Source organism: Myotis nattereri (genome assembly GCF_964212035.1).
Source record: "Myotis nattereri genome assembly, chromosome: 14".
In the NCBI taxonomy this organism is placed as follows: Eukaryota; Metazoa; Chordata; class Mammalia; order Chiroptera; family Vespertilionidae; genus Myotis; species Myotis nattereri.
Genome location: NC_138089.1, coordinates 7,596,594 through 7,613,025, shown reverse-complemented (window position 1 = coordinate 7,613,025; position 16,432 = coordinate 7,596,594). Strand labels below are relative to the sequence as shown.

At 46.0% G+C, this 16,432-nt stretch overlaps 1 protein-coding gene across 2 annotated transcripts in view; it reads right to left on the bottom strand.

Moving 5' to 3' along the window:
* Positions 1 to 16,432, bottom strand: part of FRMD4B (FERM domain containing 4B) — a 199,495-nt gene that overhangs the window by 32,655 nt on the left and 150,408 nt on the right. For both annotated transcript variants that reach the window (XM_081106188.1, XM_081106187.1), the window contains exons 8-11: positions 8,540 to 8,623; positions 7,043 to 7,108; positions 3,764 to 3,821; positions 2,320 to 2,406 (exon numbers count right to left, since the gene is read on the bottom strand). In XM_081106188.1, coding sequence (XP_080962314.1) covers positions 2,320 to 2,406; positions 3,764 to 3,821; positions 7,043 to 7,108; positions 8,540 to 8,623 — 295 coding nt within the window. The remainder of the gene's footprint in view (positions 1 to 2,319; positions 2,407 to 3,763; positions 3,822 to 7,042; positions 7,109 to 8,539; positions 8,624 to 16,432) is intronic.

Here is a 16,432-nt window from a genome sequence, read left to right as displayed (position 1 = left end):
AGGAGGCAAACAATGTCAGAGTGGACATGGTTTAAGTAACCGAGAAGGGGAAGGCAAGACAATGATGAACACAAGATGGCCCGTTTAGGGTGGAGCTCCATGGTTTGTCTTGTAAGTGAAACAGGAAAACTCCGCAAACCGAAAAGAGGAAGTGGCTTCTGACCCCCGTCTAGACTCTGGAATGGATAAGCTCACCTGATTATGATCAGTGTCACACAGTATTGACCCATTTCTATGAAACTGTGAAGGGCAAGAAAGGCCTGTGGCTCATGAGCAGACCAACTGCACTGTTCACTGTGCACATTCCGGTCCCGTTATTGGGGGGAAGGCTGGCTGTGTTCAGGGGAAGCATGTGCAGGTGGTGGGAGGCTCAACTTCATCAGCCACATTAGCTAAGAAATGACTTGGGAGCCAACTGAAGTTATATTTTACATGCAAGTTTTGAAAACCAGCAAGACTCCTGCATGCTATTTCTTTCTTTTTTCTTTTTTTGGATATATTTTTATTGATTTCAGAGAGGGAGGGAGAGGGAGAGAGAGGTAGAAACATCAATGATGAGAGAGAATCATTGATCGGCGGCCTCCTGCACGCCCCCTACTGGGGACCGAGCCCACAAATGAGGCATGTGCCCTTAACTGGAATCGAAACTGCGACCCTTCAGTCCGTAGGCTGATGCTCTATCCACTGAGCCAAGCCGGCTGGGGCCGCATGTTATTTCTTAAAGTAAAATTAAAGGGAGAAATAAGTTAACAAAAAATATATTAGCACAACTGAGGCCTACCTTAAGAAGACATGATTGGTCATCATTTGATCTTACAAAATAGATAAACTAGGGGTTGGTTGTTTCCTTGGCTGGGATTCAGCTCCAGCCCGCCCTCCCGCAATGGGAACACCGTAACAGGCATCGAGAGGGAGTTGGTGAAATACATTTTGCTTCCTCATAATGGAACGCTTGGTGCGGTACAAAGAGGGAAAGAGGCCTGAAGAAACAAGACGGAGCATGTCTGTGCGCAGCCAGCTTTCTTTTCCGCTGCAAAAGCGCAGCACACACACTGAGAAAGTGCACACGGACCATCTACACACGCCTTTGACACTGGCCATCACGGGGGTCCCGGGGACCGAGAAGGACTTCCTGCCCTCACTGGCCTGTTTCTGTAGTGTTTGCTTTTTCTGGTTCTTCTACAATGAATATTTATAACTTTGGGGAAAAATTAAAATATATAAGTGTACATAAAAATGATTTTGAAAAAAGTATATGGCCCCCTCTTTTCTAATTTGGACTTAGAAGCAAACTTTCAAGTAGTCCTTACTTCCCTTGATCTTGGCCACAGGGCTTAAAGAGACAAAGTCCTGTTTGTATGATTACACACATGCCCTCTTACTGCCCCTCCCTCGGACGGATCTCGGGTGTAAAATAATGCCCTAATACTTGTACTGATACTTTTGGATAAGCCTCAATGCCCAACAGGTCTGATCGGCGAGCTGGCCAGGCATGGGAGGGCTGTGGTGGCCCCGCCCACCCTTTTGCATTGTCTGTGTCAGTTTCACCACCATAAAATGGGGAGAAAATAAGTTTTACTTATTCTCTCAACTGCAAGGAAGATTGTGAGCAGGGGTGGAAGCTGAAAGGACACTTGCATAAAGGCACAAGCCTTTGAGTCCTTAGGATACCGACAGGCCGGGCAGCTGACGTTACCCATACACACTCACCAGCTCTCACCCAGGCAAGCACGTACTGTCTGCTTGTGCTTGGGCCGAGAGAAACAGCTTCATCATCCAATTTCAAACTGAAAATAATGTCACTTATTAGCTCTGAAAAACCCACACCAGACAGAATGTGGCCCTTTACGAAACAGCGCATAACTTACTTTTCTTCACAAAAAACATACATGGAAAATTGGGAGACAAAGATGAGCAAAAATAGCAAGAGCATTAAAAAGATCACTCATAACCACATTACTTCGAGGTAATGGCACCAGAAATTTTGGCTTCATATGTCTTTACAATTAATCCGTCTGTTTAGCCACCCAATTAAATATGTATCTGTATCTATGTGCATATATAAATTAATAAAAGAAATGGCATCATCCTGTTCACCCTAACTTCAGACAGAAACCTCCTTGCATGCACTTGTGAACTAGGTTGTGATCAGAGTTCACCTCTGTACACACACTTCACGCGTAACCGGAGCCTTCCCGGAACCCAACGCTTCACTAACCAATGATTTTGCCCAAGACTGTTCTGTGTCCCTTAAAGCCACGCTCCCAGCCCTAGAACAGCTCAAGGTGCTCCGAGGAGTCGGAAGCGATTCACACTTACTTTCCGAGGTTTCACTTTATCTTGTAAGTCATACTGGCCAATTCCTTTATAGCTGATTCCAAGCCACCAAGGAAGTCCTTGTTTATCCTGGAAGATGGGAAAGCATGAGAACCAAGACCTAATTGTTAAGTCGTCTGGCTGTGGCCTAGCGCTCACCAGGCCCATCCTTTAACAAGTATCCGCAAGTCAAAGTCAAGCTGTCTTGGTAAACAAAACAGTACTTAAGAACCTAGCTTGTTATTAAAATGCCTTCTTAGAGTTTCTTCAAATAAGACCTTTAAGTCAAAACAGACCAATATTATTAATACCATCAAACAGACCAAAGCATTACTGCTTGGATTACACATTTGGAGAAGAAATGAAATGTAAGTAATTCAACTAAGAATTAATCCAAAGTACAAACCCAGTTATACATTTAAAAAAGAAAGAAAGAAAGCTCTTTGTTCTCTTGATTAGTAACCAGCTACAAAGGTCAGGGAAGTTTCCAAAGATGTAGAAAGTGGTTCTAAGTCCTGATGTTTGTAATACACTTAATAGTGAACATGGGAATACTGAAAAACAGGATGTTTGAATAATGCCTGTGAGGTATACACATGGGGAGGGGAGGAATTTTTTTTTCATAAATTTATCTTTTAGGTCTTGAAAGCATAGGGTGTATTGACATAAGGAAAGAAAACTTAGGCTGGAACATATATCTATATGAAAACAAACCAGGAATCAGTAGAAATTGAAGTTGCATTAGTACACGTATTTAGTACAGGGTATCCCATTATGCAGGTATTTATTACCCAATTCCCCACCATTTTGAATTGTAAACATTGTTGGAATTTAAAGAGTTACTCAAGATTGATCAATTATAAAATTATTCTGCTTTCATACAACACTCCCTTCTTAACCCACTTTATCTCTTCTCACCTCACCATGCTCCTTAGTCACTCTCTCCTGCTTATAAACATCTGAAAACACTACAGAAACACAAAGCGTACTGATGGAAAATTGCATTGCAAATCCTACAAAAAATGCGAGGATTTTATGAAGCTACTGAAAAGACATTGGAGAGTGCATGGTTCTCACACAAAGGCACTATCTAATGAATTTCTGGTATCATTAGAAAGGTAAACCATTGGAAAAGAGAAAAATTAAGTAGGAATAGCTAATAAAACAGATGTGTCAAGAGAATGATCTGAATATCTTAGGACTAACAGAGGCTTTGGGAAAACATTTGAACACAGCAAGTATTTGACAAAAATATGATTTATAATTTGCTAAAAATTACAAGATATCGAGCTTTTTTTCCTTAAGAAAATCAATTTATTCTCAATGCTCAAATTTCTAGATAATTTACATATATATGCATATGATTTATACAATTTTATAAAGCTGGTGTTCCTAACTCACAGAATGACATGGGCATCACGAAAGCCTTGCATGTAGAAACATTTACCTTTACTGCGTAATAATGGACTCCGTAGGTCGGTAGAGCTTCTACTATTTTCATATACCTGTGGAAAATGAATATATTATAACCTCTTATTAAAATAGAGGGCCCTTCTGGGGAAAGTGATTGAAAGAAATACAATTTATATCTACTTTTCCATTATAAATGTCTTTGACTAAAGTAGAAATAAAATAAAGCATTCCAAGTAGTAATATATTTTACTTCATCCAAATATTAGGAAGTTACTAAGAAAACTTCAATTTCAAAAAGTTATAGGAAATATTATTTTCTGGATATTAAGATTTCTATGGCTTAGAAGCATATTGTACTGTATTATACATTCAAATTGCAAGTATTTCTTACACTAAGCACCTAATAATGCAAAGCAATGAGTGTCAACTTTTGGGTCATTCTCATAAGAAGTAAAAAATAAAGCTATTCCATGTATTATTAATTGTGGTAAACTCTTAGAAATATATACTCAACTCTTAAGTTGAAAATCTCAGAAATATACACTTAAAAAGGACAAAGTTTATTGTATGAAAACCTGATTTTTAAAAATATGCCCACTCCCCCCACCCCAAGTAAAAATTAGAGCAACAGTGCTACCATTGCTGTTTTTAATTCAACAAGTATTTATTGTGTACCTCGAAGGCTTTATGGAGTGGACTAAATTGTGTAAGACTGCCTCTCAGCCTACAAAGAATTGAGGTTCCAGTTTGATGGAACTTGTTAATGGCATTTGAAGATTAATTGCTCTGGACTTTGTAACCAATAATTTGGTGATTTTTAAAAAAATATATTTTATTGATTTTTTACAGAGAGGAAGGGAGAGAGATAGAGAGTTAGAAACATCGATGAGAGAGAAACATCAATCAGCTGCCTCCTGCACACCCCCCACTGGGGATGTGCCTGCAACCAAGGTACATGCCCTTGACTGGAATCGAAACTGGACCCTTCAGTCCGCAGGCCAACGCTCTATCCATTGAGCCAAACTGGTCAGGGCAATTTGGTGATTTTTAAAAGCAAATAGCCGACATGTAAATGAACATAGCGGTTAGGTAAATGTGCCAAGGTCATGCAGCAATTACACTGCACAGCCAGGATTCTAGCAACCAAGCCGAATTTTATAGTCTAGAGCAGGGGTGGGGAACCTTTTTTCTGCCAAGGGCCACTTGCATATTTATAACATCATTCACCAGCCATACAAAATTATCAACTTAGAAATTCGCCTGCTAGCCCTAGCCAGTTTGGCTCAGTAGATAGAGTGTCAGCCCTGGGACTGAGGGGTCCCGGGTTCAATTATGGTCAAGGGCACATACCTTGGTTGCAGGCTCAATCCCCAGCCCCCAACATGTGGGAGGCAACCAATCAATGTGTCTCTCTCACATTGATGTTTCTCTCTCTGTCTCTCCCTCTCCCTTCCACTCGCTCTAAAAAACCAATGGAATAATATCCTTGGGTGAGGATTAACAACAACAACAACAACAAAAAGAAAATTAGCCTGCTAAATCTGGTCAAACAATTAACTCAGCCCTAAGGCCTTGGTGGGGCCAGACCAAATGATTCTGCGGGCCTCACACGGTCCACAGGCCGGACGTTCCCCACCTCTGGTCCAGAGCCTTAAGAACCAAGTTAGACAGTCTCTTATTTGGAGCCACAGTGATAATGACCACGGGAAATAAAATGACTCTGCATTTAAACAAGGAGACTTCATAATATTCTAACCTAAAATCCCTCAGGGACACTTACTCCTGTATTTCTTTCTTTCTTTATTTCATTTCAGAAAATTGGCATAATGACGTAAGATGTCAAGGATTCAACTTCAGAACCACTAACTTCTGACTTTCACCTTGAAGATCACAGAAAGTGTGTTATGATAAAAAGGAGACTAGCATGGCCCTGGCCAGGGAGCTCAGTTGGTTAGTGTCGTCCTGATACACCAACGTTGCTAGTTTAATACCCAGGCAGGGTACATACAAGAATGAACCAATGAAAGCATAAAAACGTGGAACAACAAATTAATGTTTCTCTCTGTCACTCTCAAATCAATTAAAACAAAACAAAACAAAACAACAGAGATTACTGTAAGATATAAGGATACAGGGGAAATTTCAGTTCTCACATGACCTGACCTATATTCAGTAGATTCAGTAGTGCTTTGTTTTTTAAACTTCTATGGCCATAAAAGTTATTGCAATTACTATACCAAAAATGCAACATTAGTTTTTATAATTATAAATTTAGCTTTTATAATTCTAAAATTTTAATGTAGCTTGTGAACGATTTTTTTTTTTGAGAGAGGGAAAAACAATGTTGATTTGTTGTTCCATCTATCTTTACATTCATTGGTTGATTCTTTTTTTTTTTTTAATTAATCCTCACCTGAGGATATTTTTTCTATTGCCTTTTTTAGAGAAAGTGGAAAGGAAGGAGGGAAGGGAGAGAGAGGGAGAGAGGAAGAAAGAGAAACATCAATGTGAAAGAGACACATCCATTGGTTGCCTCCGCCCTGACTGGGGCCAGGGATGGAACCCACACCCAGGAGAGCCTTTGGTCCACAAGCTCTAATCACTGAGCAGCTGGCCAGGGCCACTGGTTGGCTCTTGTACGTGCCCTGACTGGGGATTGAACCTTGCAACCGTGGCCTATCGGGATGACACTCTTACCAACGGAGCTACCCAGCCAGGGCCCCTGGTGAACTATTCTTAATAAATGGATGGTAACTCTAAGAGTGGAAAGTGCAGAAATATATCAACATGGCCTTTCTCAGTAGCATGAAGAAACAGATTATCTAACACCAACGTTGTGTGTTCCACTGGAAGTAGGGTCACAAACCTGGCAACCAAACATGGCCTCCAGACAGGCTCATGTTGCATTAAAATTTTCTTAAAATTACTTTGCAATGTTTAAAATGGGATTTAAAAACCAGAAGCTCCAGCTTTTCTTGGAAAATATCAGCAGACCTGGTAACACTATGCATGAGTTCTGAAGCTGAGTAGCTTTGCCCAGGGCGAAAGCTCCCCGGTTCACAGTCCCCACCGTTCCTGATCGCCCCACACTTGGCCTATATTCCTCAGCTTTGTTACCTGCCTGACACTGATAGCATCTGAACTGATGACACAAATGTGGAACGAGCCAAGACATTTTATAATTCATGGTAAGGTATTTGTAATCAGATGAGGACAATAGACACACAAACTACACAACAGAAATCGTGCCAGAGGCTTCTGTAAACAGAAGACATTCATTGATATCTCAGCCAGAGGAAAGATGGATACTTACTGAACCACAGCTTGACCCCGGGTCAGACCTCTGGTTTTCAAATAATGCTCAATGACCCTGTCCTCACTGCAAAACAAGGAGACGGCGACGTGTGACTATGTGAGACACAGACTCGTTACAAACCCCCCGGGTGGCTGCTTGAGGAACTCCAGAGGGAAGGCCTTCCCGACTGGCTGGGAGAGAAGCTGGGGGGTGTTTCTGTAGACGTAGGTTCCTGGAGGATTCAAACCTCAGGCATTTGACTACCTTGTCACGATTTTTTAAGTTATATTTTATACAATGTATTCATATAATTTAATAACATTAATATTAATATATAATATATTCATATAATTTATTATGTTTTTAAAACTTAATTTATTAGAAAAAGAAACATAATATCAATTTATCAAATGAAAAAACTAATATCTGTTGCTCAATGGGTATTAGGTATTCAAGACAGTTTCCTTACATTATTCAGAGAGATTTACAAAGAATTAAAACTGCTTCTGAGTCCGTGTTCAATCTAAAATGCTCTATTGTCACTACTTGGGGACACAGTGTTTTGGGAGAAAATCCTTCATTATTGTCTTGGATGAAACGTTGGCCTAACTGGGGAGAAACAGGCTGAAGCCCAGCAGCCTTGGACGTCATTCAGCTGCTGTGTCCTACTTTCGGGCAGGTAGCTTCTCAGCCAGACTGCAAGTGGAAGCTAGGAGAGTACATGTTTTCGTCTCTCTACATCTGGTCATCAATAGCCATTGGTCTTTTTTCTTTCTTTCCTAAAAAACTATTACTTAATGATGATTCGTTTAGAAGGTTCCAGACTGAGGGTGCGATGCAGCCTCAGTACTCACGTTCACTGCTTATTTGGGAACTGTGTTCCAGCTTTCCTCCTAACACTATCGGTGGTGAGTATTTATCTTGTAATCAGTTTTTAGTGGAAAAGAAAACCATCTTTAGGATTTGGAGCCTTCAACCAAGAAAAATAAAGTTACAGGTAATGGATGTAAGTAATTCAAAGGGGGGGAAAAAGTACTTTTATAGAAGAAATGTTATGTGAAAAATGGATTCATTAAAATACAACCAAATAAAGTAATTCAAAATATACATCGGTTTCTGGCCACAGAGGAAACTATTTCTGGTTATTAAGAAAACCTCTGTCCAGGGCACCCTGCATTTTATAGCGCTTCCCCTGCACCCGCCAGACGCAGGCCAGGCCGTGTTACCCACCCACCGGCACTGTGCTCACCAACGCTCCCTAAGGCCCTCCTCACTCAGCACGATGGCACGCAGCCGGCGGCTCTTGACAAGTGACTCCCATCTTGGAACAAGGATTTCCAGGGACTGTGCAAAGATCCTTTCACTGAAAGGATCACCGTCTACTTACGGCGACTCTGACACATTGATGGGCAATTTGATATTGTCTTCACTTATATTTCTTTTACTCCCCGGAAGAGCCTGCTGTTCTCGTGGAGCTGTGAGAGGCGGGCCGCCTGCTGCCTTGCTCGGGCTTACCAGTAAGCAAGGGACGGGTGCTCCTGAAGAGTTCTGGTTGGAAAGGCGGAGAGTGTCCTTAAATCTTTCCTGGCATTTTCATCACTAAAAAGAAGAGTAATACAGTAATGTCAGTCATGGCTCCCGACAATATTATCCAAACTAGTCACCAGATGAAACCTGACAAACAGCTACAGCACATTGGGCTCCAGTAAATGTTGTCCACACACACAAGGCGCTGGTCTCCAACCAGAGCTAGCTCTTAACTTGACAACCCCCATCGCATTTGATATTATAAAGTTTAAAAAGATGAAAAAACTTAAATAATCATATTACGTTACCTTGACCCCATCTTCCTTATTCTCCCCATAAACTTGTAGCTGTTTTCACTATATATTTCCTGTATGCATCTCTATTATTACATAATTATTATTATTATACTAGAGGCCTGATGCACGAAATTTGTGCAAGGGGCTCGGCCTTCGAAGCCCCGGCTGCTTCAGCCCTGCCCCGAGGCCCCGCCTCCCGCCCCGAGGCCACGCCCACTGGTCAACTGGAAGGTCATTCTGGAAGGTCGGCCGTTCGGTCTAATTAGCATATTAGCTCCTTATTATATAGGATTGTGCACATTTCATATTCTATTTTTATACAGAATTTTTCCAATTTTGTTAAATACGTTCTCCACCTTTCTATAGTAGCCTCATAATTATCTTTAGTGGATACATAATATTCACCATGTTGGAATACTGGTTATCATAAAACCATTCACATAGTATCGCTCATTTTTCATGTTACCGGTAGATATTGCAATAAAAAGGTTTATGTAGACTTTACATTAGATACCATTGCAATAAAAAGATTTAGGTAGACCTTCTGTTATTTTTTTATAACTCTAAAATTTACCTTCACACCCGCACCTGCACAACGAGGGTAATAATAGCACGTACTGCATGGGAAGAGCTGCGAGGAGAAATCCCTGGAATAGGTGACTTGAACGTGTGTTTCCACGGAAACCCAGGGCATCGCTGACATTGCACCAAGTGAACTGAAAGGCACCCCATGCAAGGTCAGCTGTTATCTAATGATTTAAAATGGCAAAATTCTGCTTATCCAGAGAGAAGGGTGTGGTGTCATGGGATTTCACTGAAGGGAGAGCAGGGAGAGCTGGTTGGGCCTGCACCGTATGAGGGCAAGTGCTCTCTCCTGCCCCAGCCACTCAAGGAGGTAGTCTAGGAGGAGCGGGCATGGCTCTCCAGGGCCTGTCAGAGCCCAGGACAAGTCCCTAAGCAGCTACTCAAAATCCTGAGCAAACTAGTGCTCCCCAGCTGAGGATGAGGAACTCCCTCCTTCCCATCGCGACGTACCTTTGTCCTCTGTGGAGAGTTACAGAGCGGGGCACCATGCGATGCACTCGGGGACGGCGGGGGTGGGGGGGGCGGGAGGGGATGGGGGTGGGGGTGGGGGGGGAGGTTCCTACCTCACATGCATCTCATCACAGCTCTTCCCAAGCTGTAGGGACTATTGTTACCTCGCTGGACAGGTGCGAGTGTGAGCGTCAGAGAGGTAAGCCCCTTGCTCAGTGTCTCACAGCGGCTACGTGCGTGAAGAGGCCAGGAGGCAAAGCCAGCCTGTTTGGCTCTGAAGGCCAAGACCAGAACCAATCTATTCTAATCCCCGATTCCCTGACAGACCCCAGAGCGGGTCCTAGAGCGCCGGCCGCCATAAACATCCTCCCCTCCTGCAAGGCATAGTCACCCTCACTCCTAATTACAAATGAAAACGCAGAACCCATTATCTTTACATTCCATCACTGAGGCATCTACATTAGCTCCACTGGGGTTTGCCCCAACGTGAATCATGATAGTGAAAGAGATGAACCCCCAACTGGAGGAGCACACACTGAACCCCTCTCCGCCCCAAGCACTCCCTGCCCTGGAAGCACTCATTCAACACTCATATACCCACTGCTACAGGGGACAGGAGACGGAAACAAGCGCGGCCTGCGGACAGGCCTGCCTGGCCCACACTGTGCTGAGCTGAAGTAGGAAGTCACGTGGTCACTCTCGTCACGTGGTCAGGTTTGGGGTAAGTGATTCTCCTTCTCTGTCTACAGAAGCTAGTTTTCTGATTCTGGTTTCCAAGCTTCTTGACCCACTGAGCAAACTGTCCCCAGACTCCCCGTCTTTCAGTGGGAACACAGCCGAGTGTCACCTGGCCGGGAGACACCATGCTCTGCACCTGCCAACATTTCCTTTCAAAACCAGGTTCGTGGCCCTTCCTACAGGTGAGAGATCCGGCTTCACAAATTGCTGCAGGAAATGAAGTCCCTTGGCTCCTGTTTTTACAGAAGATCAATCTCTCCATTCACTGAAATCTGAGCAGTATGGCCGACCCACAATGACAATCTTGGGAAACTGGTTTGGGCTTCCTGAAAACCAAAATATATCACAATCCAATGTATTCATATTAAAGGTCACCTGTCAACTCCCAGTAATGATATTTATTTTTCTCAATCATTTCTTTTATGCTCTGTACTTCAAAGAAGTTGGCTTGTCAGTTTTTTATGGGGGGTAAATCCCTGAATATGTTCTAAAATGGTAACGGAAGGACAACTCTTTTCTGTTAATCATCACCACAAGTCACATGTGTGTTTTCATCTGGGTCCGCGGGAACTTTATCAGCCCAGCACTCACTCATTCTTTGTATTTTTAGATACAAAGGTTGTATTAGAAAAAGGTTCCTATTATTCCTCCGAACCTGGCTATTTGTGCTATTACAAGACAGACTTTCCCTATGAATATAAAACATTACTTTCCTATAAGAACCCATTCAGTACCCCATTTCAAACAAGCCCCCACGGATATCGAAGAACTGAGCTGTGGACACAGCTGCACCCTAAAAGGGAGAGCTCCAACAGGATCCAGAGAAGGGTGAAATAAGCAGCCTGCCAGGAAAACCGGTTAGCCCTCCCAACAAGCAGTGTACAGAAGGAAAATCCAAACGGCCGACAGACAGAAGCCGGTCTTCCGCCTCATGAGAACACAGGAAAACGCACACAAACCCTCCGTGGTCACCATTACACACCCGACCATCAAACGTGCAAAGCTCTGCCGATACCCAGTTCACATGAAGATGGGCAAGAGGAACTCGCACCCATTGCTGGTGGGTAGGGCAACGGGTGCGGTCATGTGGGAACCTGCATTCCCTGGGACCAGGGATCCTTCCCTAGGGATAGTCCTCTGAGAAACTTACACAAAAGAGCAAGGTTTATAGCAGCTTTGTCCACCATGAGACACATCAAAGAAACAACCCAAATATCCCCTAACAGTGGGAATGGTAGCATTGCAGTGTGACCGCAACACGGAGGAGCTTCACACAGCAAAGACGCAAGAGCCAAAATACCACAGACACCACAGTGCCATGCACACGAAGTTCCCAAACAAGCAGAAGGGACCTGCAGAGGAGGCATAGGTGACACACGTAGAAAGCAAAACCAGAAATACGTGCCATAGAGTCAGCACCTCTGGGGGAGCGGGGAGGGGAGGGTGCAGTACGCAATGAAGTGAATGGGGTCTTGGCAACGTGGACAAAAAGGGGCCACGGCTCACTTGACAGGCTCAGGGGAGGCCTGTGTAGTGGCTGCACAAACCCAGAGACCTAAAGTAACCTCAAAGGATGGTCGGAAATGAAAACTTTTCAACTAAAAGCAGTTTATGGTGGGTAGTCATGTCCTAGGCAGGCATCTTCCCTGACAAAGGTCAATCTTTAGCTTAACTGAGCCTGTCCATTGTCTTTCTGAATCTACGATAACATGTCTGAAATGTCAAAGTAATTTTCCTTTCCCCCTCCCGACCCTCAAAGCACAGGCACCCCTGTGGAGACCACAAATCCCCTCCTTGCTATTGAGTTAATTGTTGACTGTGAACTATCCTGTACCCACCTGTGTAAAAGAAGTATGTGTCTATCATTTTACTTTTTATCCAATTCCCAGAGGTTACCCCCCTCTGCTTTCTCCCACCTCACTCATCTATCACCAGTGGATTTCACGTAACCCACTTATGCCTCCTTTTTTTTTTTATCCTCACCCGAGGATATTTTTTCCATAGATTTTCAGAGAGAGTGGAAGGGAGGGGGAGAGACAGAGAGAGAGAAATACCGATGTGAGAGAGACACATCAATTAGTTGCCTCCAGCACGTGCCCTAGACTGGGGCTAGGGACTGAGCCTGCAACTGAGGTATGTGCCCTTGACCAGAATCGAACCTGGGACCCTCAGTCCCATACTAACCACTGAGCTAAACCAGCTAGGGCAATGTCTCCTCTTTTGATTGTAATGTATAAAATAAGGCGCAAAACTGCCATTCTCCAGAGCATTATCTCAATCTGTGGAGATTTTGCTTCCTGGCAACTGTCAATGGTTTAGCTCAAATAAACTCATAAAAATTCTTTATAGGTCTGAACGTTTCTGACGTTGACAGCAACGTTCCTCACTGGGTGTACTTATGTGCCCGTGCATTATCCAATTTGTCCCTTACACTCTATATACAAGTTTTATGCATTCTTCTGTGTGACATAATTCACACAGAAACCCTGATCGCATCTGGCTGTGGGTGCAGTGAGGTGCTGGAAACACTGCACATTATTCTAAAGTTAATCCCGGCATTTGCACTGTTTAGGACCAAGCAGGATTCCACATTTGAGTGACAGACAGTAGCTGAGTGTTCATTTGTTCGCCCTGGGAAGAACCTGGCTGGGGAATTTGCCTGGAGCCTGAGGCCACGTGGATCCACTGAGCCCCCAAGGGCAGAAAGGGGGCTGGGCTTCCATGACTCAGATGCATCTGGAACCCAGAGGGAGGGCCTGACAGTGGCCAGGAGGTGAGCAGGCCCTGGTGGGGGAGGTGAGCAGGCCCTGGTGGGGATGTCTCCGCCTTTCCCCAGCAGTAAACGCACTCGCCCTGTCTGAACATTCTTGACTCTAATGGCAGTGGAAGTGCTATTTTAAAGATGCACTTGACCAGAATTGCCAAGAGGGACTGATTGCTCCAGGTCCTCACCAGAGAGAATTAAACACTTGCTCCTGCTCAGTAACCAGACCAGAAACTGCTGTTCATCATTTCAGCAGGAATTCAGCTGTCACACGAAGAATGTGCTTTTATCTGGTTGCATTTTATCTGATTAGGCCCACCCTCTCCTTTAGGTACCCCCGTTCCGGTTGTGACAGCTTCCGGGCAGCAACGGCCCAGGACCCACGTTCAGCCGCTGCACCGACGTTTCCGGCCATGATTCCTTTTGGTGTTCTCAAGCCCCCTTGCATGGCCTGCTGTTTTTCTTTACTGACCTCAAAAAACCCTGGAGGCATGTGCCAACCCCAGTCATTTTTGAGAAAGCCACATGGTTGGCAAAGCCGAGGCCACCCCTGTGTGTGCTGGAACCCTTGGAAGCAGACAGCCACTCCCAGCAAATGCGTGCACCTGTTTGTGGCTATTTGGGAACTGGTTCCCTGTGACGATCAGCCACCTGCCATTCTGAGGCTGGAGAGCAAGGGGCTGGAGGCGAAAGCAAACTGTGGGCGCTAGGCTTCCTGGAGCAAAGGAATCGCCATGTTCCCTGGGGCCCCAGGACGTGGTGGCCGACTCTGTGTGGTGTGGGGCATCCCTAGGCTGTGAAGACGGTTTGAAAAAAGGCCCAAGCCCCCAACTTCCCTTTCCTTGTCAAGCTAAAGCTCTTCCCTACATAAAACCCAGTGCAAAGGTGCCTAAAAAGTATGCATTAAATATAATGACCCAGTGCAAATGCCTGTGGGAACGTGGTGTCTTTCATGGAGAGAAATAAACCGAGACGTTTAAAATGTAACTTGGGACTGCAGTCTTCTTCCATCCACACATACGCATAACTCAAAGTCCGTATTTCATAAAATGCACATGCACACGTAAACACGCTTACTGCCTGTTGGAACACTCGGAATAAAATCTAACCTGCAGCCTAAATATCAGCAGAAATTAAATAAAAGTTTATGAGAAGGGACACCTGAGGACCTGGGCAAGTTGTCACAACTGGAAGCCCTATTTAATGCCGTGCCCCATATAAATGACAGATTTGGGACATTGGGAGTCAGCGATTCGCCAGTCTCGGGTGTGGCCTTGCACAGACCCTGGTGCTAAGCCACGCCTTACCTCTGCTTGCGAGGCACCTGTGCTGCCCGACCAAGTCCTGCCTGATCCCGAAGGCGGGGGACATGGGAGTGATCACAACAGTGAGAGGAGCGTGTCTGCTAAAGCCCCCGAGCTGGGTCCAGAAGGTTCTTGGTTACTGTGTGTGATCACTAATATCCTCTAATCTACTAGCATGACCCACAGCTTGGTCATTAGCAGTTCAGGTATGTTATCAGTTTACTTAGAGGAGTTTTTCACTGGCCAGAACGCCTTCAAATCACCCTTTTTCAATTAAAAAAAAAAAAAAAATCCTGCCCTGACTGATTTGGCTCAGTGGATAGAGCGTCAGCCTGCGGACTGAAGGGTCCCAGGTTCCATTCCGGTCAAGGGCACATGCCTAGGTTGCAGACTCGATCCCCAGTCGAGGGCGTGCAGGAGGCAGCCAATCAATGATTCTCTCTCATCATTGGTGTTTCTCTCTCTCCCTCTCCCTTCCCTCTCTGAAATCAATAAAAATGTATTTTAAAAAACCCCATTTCTCTCAGTTGTCCGGGAATGTGGCCTTCGCTTATTATCTCCTTGACCTAACACCTATGGAGTTCTAACAGTCAATGTCTCTCTACTCATTCCTAGGGGTTCCTGATGCCCAACTTTGTATACTGACAAAGAAATCCACAGTAAGCTCCCAACCAGACCAGTGCCTGTTACAGGGTCCCGGGCCCGGGACGGGGGGTGGGGGGGTGGGGGGGGGTCGCGGAACGAGCTGTCATCCCACTCAGCCCAGCGGGGGCGGAGCGCGGGGGCGCCAATCCACGCCGCGCCGAGAGCCACGACTGACAGTGCCAGCGCCCAGCAGGAACGCCGCCGCCCGGGGCAACCCACGGCCGCCGATGAGGCGCCTCCTCCTTCCCGCCCTCCACGCAGCCCCGCTGCCCAGCGCGCAGCTCGCAGCCGGGGAGACCCCGCCGGGGAGGACTTACCCGAGGCCCCGGCTGGAGGGGAGCGCGGGGCTGGTCCTGGGGCCGCCGGTGGGACGCGCGGGGCGCAGGGGTGGCAGGACGCGGTGGAGGGGCCGGAGCCGGTGGGCGGGGCGGAGCCTGGGCGGGGCCATGGCGGGAGGGGCGGGGCCAGGGGCGGGGCCAGAGCGGGGCGGGCGGCGGGCAGGCCACGCCCCTCGCAGCCCGGAAGGGTCGCGGAGGCGCCTGGGCCAGGTCAGGCTGTGGTCTCTCCCTCGGGGCGCGGACAGGGAGCGCTGAGAGGTGACAGAAGCCACGGCCCCGGCCTCTGCTGGCGGCAGGGGCGCCCCACTCCTTCTGGGGAGGGCCCCCTGGTCTCCACTAGATGCAGCTCCTGCTCGGGTGCAGGTGTGAGCACATTTCCGGGCTGGCCAGGCCACCGCAAAGCTTCCACGGCTTGGAAACAAGCCGGCGGCCGAGCCGGATCAGTCCCACGTCTCCAGGTTCCAGGGAGTTTTGGGGTCTTAGATGCACTAATCTGTGTGAGCCCTGGTTGCCTCGTCATGAAAACAGGGGTAGTGAGCTGTCTTAGGAAGAGGACAGACGGCCAGGAGGCGACCGCCCTGCTGGGGGGCGGGGAGGGGGATGCTCCTTCTCTCACCGCACTGACCCCACAGACTCCTCCAGGCCGGTCGGGGAGGATCATTACCGCTCAGACGAGCTGGGCGATTATCACCACTGAACATTTAGGACATACTTATGCTAAAAAACTATTTGGGGTACCTGAAAAGCACATTTAAGTGGGC